The sequence below is a fragment of the Balearica regulorum genome, chromosome 2 (genome assembly GCF_011004875.1).
Source record: "Balearica regulorum gibbericeps isolate bBalReg1 chromosome 2, bBalReg1.pri, whole genome shotgun sequence".
NCBI lineage: Eukaryota > Metazoa > Chordata > Aves > Gruiformes > Gruidae > Balearica > Balearica regulorum.
Genome location: NC_046185.1, coordinates 134644813 through 134652493, shown reverse-complemented (window position 1 = coordinate 134652493; position 7681 = coordinate 134644813). Strand labels below are relative to the sequence as shown.

The 7681-nt window shown below is 45.7% G+C and overlaps 1 protein-coding gene across 1 annotated transcript; it reads right to left on the bottom strand.

Annotated features, from left to right (window-relative positions):
- Nucleotides 1-6341: 6341 nt before the first annotated feature.
- FERD3L (Fer3 like bHLH transcription factor) lies at nt 6342-6911 on the bottom strand. The gene has a single exon (XM_075747144.1). The coding sequence runs from the start codon at nt 6909-6911 to the stop codon at nt 6342-6344; it is 570 nt and encodes a 189-aa protein (XP_075603259.1).
- Between the last annotated feature and the right edge of the window lie 770 nt (nt 6912-7681).

Here is a 7681-nt window from a genome sequence, read left to right as displayed (position 1 = left end):
AAATTATTCCTGTACTCTGAAAATTTCCTGCCAACTCAATGGCTTAGTTATGTACATTATTCTAAAAGACTTCATAGGAGCTTAGATGGCCAAGATCAGGTCCAAGAGCACCTTGAAACATCTGAAACACTTCAGCATTTGGATAATTACATACTTTTGGGGCCAACCCACATTTCTCTTTGGAAAATGTTTCCCCTGCATGGCTGCAGACAACAGATGGATCATATGATCTCTGCATTTGGAAAGATGGCATAATTCTGGCAGACTGTCAGTTAAGTGAAGGGGGCTGATTTCAGATCCTCATTAAGAAAATATACAACCACACAGAGTGGACTGAATGGCAGAATGTGATCACTGGCGCCAGCTTTAATAGAAAATGTAGCACACTGTTGCGACATGAAATCTGATGTGCTGTGGCTGGATCTAGCTCTACCGGGTTTTGCGCTCATTTTTCAAACAAATGTTTTTAAAGGAGACATTCTTTGTATTGCAAGGGCCCTCTGTTCACCAGGAGAGAGGAGGAGAGCAATGGAGGGCTAAGAGGTGAATTCAAAGGACCACCAGTTCTGGGGTTGGAGTGGGGTGTCAGGGCATTGTCAGGTCTTCCCTTACACTTGAAGAAGTTTCTGTGTATTTTCTGTGTATTGAAACTTTTCTTTATATTTCTAATCTCTCATTGTATTCATTGGGGTGTGTGCTTTTTGCAACTAGCTAGCATTTTACCCAGAAACACCCTGCGGAGAGAGCGTGGCTTTCTGCCGGAGCTGCAGGGCTCTGGGAGCAAGGCCCAGTGCCTCCTCCTCACTCTGCCCAGCGCCACCTTTGCACCTGGATTTCCACAGAGAAGCAGCCCTGCCGAGCACCCCAGAGCTTCAGTAGGAATCCCAGGGCACCGTAAAATGTTTTCCAGCAATACTGGATATGAGCAGTAAGTGCACTGTAACCACTACTCACAGCTGAAGAGAAAAAGGCTGCACACCTTCATTTCGCCATCAAAAAGACCAAAATAATGACTGTGGCTTCAGGTCACAATTTTTAACACCCTAACTTTCAGCAGTGACCTCCAAAAAATCAGAACCTTTATATGATGTCTCATCTTGGTCATAGAAAAAGCAAATGATCTTATATCACTGGCTGTTTTGAAAACCTTTGTTAAACTACCTTTTATCCAGACCAGAGACATCATGTATCCCATAGGAACTTGAAATGTTCAAGCAGTGATGGTATTTGGTGTGGTATATTTATTCCTGTATCCTTTGTGCTATATTCACCACTCTTTTCTCTGATAACAGTGTACATTTCAAAGGTCAGAATTCATTAACAAAGTTAAAGACTGTATAGTAAGTAAACAATGCTAGGAAAAAAAAAAAAGAAGTATCAACATCTGAATTAACTTCTCCTCCTTTTCTCAGTTAATTTATTTATGGCGAGGACCTTCCATGCACAGATTTCCTCTTTGCTGTGTAGAAAATCATAAAATGCACTATCTTCCCTTGACTCCCTGTAAGGCTTGGAGCAAGGCAACATGGAACTGGAAGTAACAAGGACAATTACTATCTTTCTTCTGCTTTCAGAGCTAAAGAGAGAGAGTTAAACCAACAGCAGGCTCTTTCTCTTTGAAATTATGACAGAGGTAAGACAAAAGCATGAGCAGGCCTAGCAGCTCAGGGTGCACAATTACTTTGGTTTGAAATAAACCTCCGTGTGACAATAGTGAAGCCTGACCTTCTGCACTACAATAACTCTATGTGGGAACCATTCAAAATCCCTCGGTGTAGGAGGAGATGGTCTGAGTCACAGTTAGGGCACTGAAGCCTTTGAGAGCTGTATAAGCCACGCTAAGATAATGTCATGCACACAACAATTTGAATATGTTACAGTCCTTACAAGTATATATTAATGTGAAAATTGACAATACAAAAGTAAAGATTACAGGATTGCTCCCCTATTTTAACTTCTTTGAAGGAAAAGGAATTTCAGGTATGTAAGGACCACTGAACTGGACCCTGGCTGGTGATCAGTAGAGTGATGTCTGGGGAAAATTTCAGGGATTTAAAATTTAGTGCCAACCAGACCAAAGGTTACCCCTGAAACTAGGATAGAGAAGGGAAAAAAGTCAAATATGGATGAAAAAAAAGGAAATTTTTCAACAGTATCTGAGATGCAATTCTTAAACAGCTACATTTTTGAGGAAATTGCAGTTGAATATTTTTATTTGGTCAATTTTTTTATTCTGGGTATACGGCTGTGATGAATATTCACTTCAATATCTGAAACAAGCATGCTTTTTTGGAGCAAAGTTTAAGAGAAACTAATCTGAACTGATTATATTTAGCAACTTTTTAGGAGAGATAACAAATTTTACTGTACTACAAAAAGATTATAATCAGCATTCCTATCCGTCCTTATAACTGTTCTGGCTTATAAATAATAGGAAAAGCTTGGCTGTCATTGTTGCAGATTGGTAGTATTCAAACCTAGTAAAAACAACAAATTCTTATGAAAACGGGGACTCAGCATGCACAGCAGTCACATTTTAAGCCCCAGTATTTTGGCTATTTTTAATTAAAAAATCTCTAAAGGTCCAAGTTCATTGAAAGGACCAAAGGGACTACATAGAAAATCTCTTTGAGAAGCACCACTGATCTGAAGGAGAACAAAAATAAATCAAACCCTCTTTTCCATCACTTTTGCTTAGTACCCCCATGACTTCAAAAACTAATTTATTTTAAAGTTTGTAAAGGGAAAAAAAAAAAAGTGTTGTGGACTAAGACTTATCAAGTTTCATCCTGGAGGGAATTTTTATAGCTGAGTTATAAACCCTCCATACTAGAGTGTTTATAATGGAAACGCTGACAAATGCGATAATAAACACCAATCATGGGGCCATAGTAGCTGGTCAGAATGTGGATGCCAGAGTTTGCAGTCCCATCATAATATTTTGTTCTGTTTCCAGCGCTAATTTGCTTAAACCTGCTTTCAGGTTGAGCAGCTGTACAACAAGATCAGCCTGACTATAGATTGCAAAATCATTTGATTATACTTCTCTTAGAAAGCTTGGAAATGTCTCTCAAATATGATTTCATTTAGACTTATTTTTTTGGTTTACATGTCTGAATACTAATTGTAATGTGATAGCTTCAAGGGAACTCAACTTTCTACCAAAAGGCAGCCTTCAGTGGGCAAAGAGAATATAAACAAACCCGCCTCAGACCAGGATCTAAAAATGGGCTATGATCAAACAGCTCTAAGGCTTTAAAAAACCCCTTATTATCTTTTCCCTGAAGTAATTGACACTGTCAGTTTTTGTTCTTAATGCGGTGATAATGGCATGGTGCTTTGGGGAGACCAAGGACCGCTTGGCCTCAGCCTTGATGGCAGTGGGGTTTCTGAGCAGTACTGGCTTCCCAGGCCTGACGTGCTGTTTTATTGCACCGTGACTCCACAGAGTAGGATGCAGCTATCTTGGATTGAGACCAGAGAGAGGGGAGAAGGGACCCCCCAGACTTGTTATTTCAGGAAGATGGGATCGCACTTCAGCAAGTAGCTTGTCTGCAATGTTTCTATAATTTGTTTATATTCTTAGCAGACTCAGCTTCCATGATTTCAACACATCCACATGGGCCAAGTGATGGGTCAGTATGGTATCTCGCTTTTTCACTGCGCTCTTCACAGGCATAAGGGCGTGCTTTAGTTTTAACACAGGTGTCTAAGAAAAAGTTGCATCTAGATTACTGTTCTGGTAAATCCTTGCCAGTTTTGGAAAAGCATGAAACATAAAAAATTAAAGCCTCTTTCATCAGGTCCTCAGCTCCTATAAATCAATGTGTGGCAACAGGCTTCTCCAAAGTCTTTGACGCAACATGAAATGCATCTCGACGCTTTATCTGTGCTGTTTGCGTATTGCATTCATCGGCTTACACCACAACCACATTTTTGAGTTCTGGTGTTATTTATAGAATTGGTGGCTCATATGAGAACGTTACTACTGTTCTGCTTTGCTGCTGCAAAATTTCCAGTGATCCACTGAAAATGAGGATTCATAATGCAGGATCCAGATTTTGATTTGTATTTAAAAATAAAATGTAACATTTTCTTTCTGCTGTTCTCTGGTCTTTAACACAAGTTCAGAAAAACCTTGGATCTTGAACATATTCCAATGTTTTGTTATTGAACTAAGAAGAGAAAACCAATAATTTTTGAAATATCTGTTACAGATATGTTTACATTATGAATCTCTTAACTTAAGACTCTGTATGCTATAGAGTTCTAATTTTATCCAGTGACATGAGCAAGAAAAAATATGAAAAGATACATAATCATGTTGTGGAAAGCACAACTATACAGACATCATTGACAAATAGTGCTAAGAAATGAATATTTAATCGCACATTTCATTATCCTAAAAGAATTTGTCTTCATCGTTTTGCTTGACACAGTGGTAACAGTAAAATGCATCTGGTTCACGTGACACAGTTGTTGATTTTGGAACATTGCTCATTCTTAGTTACTTTTCTCATTTTATTTTTAGGGAAAAAAAAAAAAAGAAGAAAAAACCCCAAAATAACCCCCAAATCAAAACAACCAAACCAAACTATCTGAAGAGGTGAAACACCCCAGTTTCTAGAGAGGATCCAGCTGCATTAACTATCCAACCGCCTCTTGGAAAAAAAGCATTCTCACAACTGGAGAGCAGATGCAACGTGTGGAGTCAGGGAGGTCAACAAAAACAAGTGGAAAAAGAAACCAAGGAAACAAGTGAAAAGAGAAAGAACGTTAGAGTATTAATGCAGGATATTAGATCACTCATGATAATATTAAAGTGAATGGAATGAGAAAAAGAAGAATCAACACAGGAGCTGACAGAAAACACGAGAGAAAAAAATCAAAGAGATATTAGGGTGGGATTTAGATCTTAGCCATAGTAGCCTGAATCCAGGGTAAATCTTGATTTCACTAACATCACGACAATTTTATATAGCGGAGATAAAAGCCGTCCTGCGAAGTCATGCAGAACCGCTGTCCTGGAGGGGACATTTGCTCCTACGTTGACGGCGGGTTGGACTGGGCCCCCACCGGGCTGCTTGCTGCCCGCTGCTGCAAACACCGGCAGACGTCCGGGTCTTTCCCCGGCAGCGGCGAGGGAAGGTGCCGGCAGCGGGGAGAGCCGGGGAGGTGCGGGCGGGCAGAGACACAGCAGGAAGGGCCGGAGGAGCTTCTAGGGGAGACCCCCGGGCCCCTTGCCCTACTCCCAGCCCGGCCACGACCAGCCCCTCCGCTGCCCCTCTCCCTGGCTCTCGCCCCTGCTAACAAGCGGCTGCGAAGCATTAGTAGATAAGCTAAAAAAAACCAAAAACCAAAACCAAAACAACCCGATCCCCGCGGTGGACCCTGTCGCCATCTCCAGGGTAGCGCCGCCCCGGGCTTCCCCCTTCCCTCCCGCTCCGGCTTTTCACAAATAATAAATTTATTTTCTCTCCTTGCAGCTGTGAAACATGGGGAGTGGAGTGGGGTGGGGGAATCCAATGAGAGAGAAAAGGTCTCCGCTTGACCTCCCCAAAATCAAAGCCCACAAGAGTTTTCTCTGTCAGGCCGGCCCCGCCGGTGCCGGGGAGGCCTCGCCTCGGCCCGCCGTGCCGCCCCGCCCCCGCGCCGGGCAGCGCCGGGCCTTCCTCCGCCACCTCCTGCTCCGTGCTAGCGACGGCGCTGGCCGCCCGCACGCCAGGACAGAACTGGTCCCTGGAAGAAGACCGGGATAACAAACGGCTGTGTCCAGATGTTCCGCTTTACCGGCCCTGTGACACACGGCATGGACTTGGCAGGCTGGATTTCAAAGAAAAGGGAGTTGTTTATTTTTTTATTAAAAAAAAGCAGAAAGCGCTAGATTAAAATGCACACGCCGAGATTTTCCTAGTCGCTGGGTAGGCAACTGAATCCCCTGGAAACCCACTCCGCAAACTGGACCGGCTCTGCTGCCCCGGCCGAGCCTTTCTCCAAGATAACGAATTGCAAAATTTTAAAGCAAGTAGGCGACGCAACAACAACCAAAAGGCCCCAGACCTTCCTTCCCCCCCCTTCCCTTTACAACAATTTTTTATATATATATATATTAGCAAATCTACACATACTGAACCTCTCCACCCCTCCCCCGCCCCCAACGCACGCTTCCCCAAACACTCCTCGTTTGGCATCCTACACCTACATGGTCCTGGCCGCGCTGTGAGAAGCCAAGGCAGAAGCCACGGCTCTGCCTCCCGAGGAGGGAGGCGCCCGGGGCCACCTGCTCGGTGCCGTGGGTGGTGCCGGGCCCCGAGCCCCGGCCCGCCGGGCCCCGGCGCTCCCTAGCTCGCCTCCTGCCTGCTGCAGCCATCCAGGAGCTCAGTCATGAAGGAGATGTACACTATGGCCAGGCGCAATGTCTCTATCCGGGAGAGCCTCTTCTCGTAGGCGAAGGTGGGCACCTTTTTCCTCAGCTGATCAAACGCCTCGTTGAGGTTGAACATCCTCTTCCTCTCCCGTATATTTGCAGCCTGGCGCTGGGCGTAGGTGATAACCCGCTTTCTCCTGGGTCTGTCCAAGAGGGAAGCGTTGCGCATCCTCTCCTCTTCCTCCTCCTCTTCCTCGTCTTCGGGATCTCCATCTCCGAAGGCAGCCAGGGGCAGCCCCCGGGCCATCCCCTCCCGGAGCGACAGGGCTCTGTCCCCGAAGGGAGGCCCGGAGGTGACCTCGCAGAGCCCCAGGCTCGGCCCGGCCCGGGGGGGACCCTGGGGGGCACCCAGGGAGAGGTCGGCCACGAAATCCAGCACCGAGGCGCCCAGCAATCCCTCTGGGCAGGGCACTTGCGGGGCTCTGCCGTGCAGCTCATCCAGCAGCCCCGGGCGCTGGTGGGCTGGGAAGAAGCTGGCTGACATCTTACTTCAGAGAGGGCTTAATCTGGTCCCTCATCTCCAGCTCCAGCGGCGTTAATATTTATAACCCCCCGGATAACAGGATTAGCAGGACTAAAAAGAGCGGCTGTAAAATTTCTCGCCGTGATGCTGATGAGAGGAGACAGGCAGCCCCCTCGGGGACGCGTGGATGCTCCCGAGAGAGGAGTCCCCAGCGAGTCAATCCTGTCACAGCGATCAAGGACAGTTCCTTCTTGGCAAAACCCTCCGCTCTTACCTGCTGAGCACTTTTGTCTCTTCTTACACACCCGAAACCAAACGATTTTCAGCCTCTTTAAAGCCCGCAGCCTCAGAGCCGGGTCTCCACTGGGCTTGTTTCCCTGCTTTCTGTCGGGATCTCTGAACCCTGCGAGCCAGTCTGACAATTGATGTCAGGCAAGTGCATGTATGCTTTTAATGATGTCCTGAAGAGGGGACCTGCACGCAGAGGGTCACCGGGGAATGTTTACCCTGTATCCCAGCGCAATGGGAGCTGAATGACAGGACCTCCATTAGCCTAAGTAAGCATTGTAGGGGACCCGATATTGCATTCCCGGTAGTAACTGTTGGAATCGTCTCTCCATTCCTCCTAAATCCCCTTCAACTAGAGTTCAAACATCGTTCCAGTAAAAGGCTGCTTCGTAAAGCTCATTTTGGTTCAGACAATCTCAAAGCACTTGCTTTGAAACTCCTTCCTCCTGCCTATGAGACGACAGTAAGCTTGTCCTATTCAGAGCAGTGGTTGCACTTACACC

Bases quoted from the DNA above. Each gene is read 5' to 3' on its own strand.
- FERD3L (XM_075747144.1), bottom strand. From the start codon at position 6,911: ATGTCAGCCAGCTTCTTCCCAGCCCACCAGCGCCCGGGGCTGCTGGAT.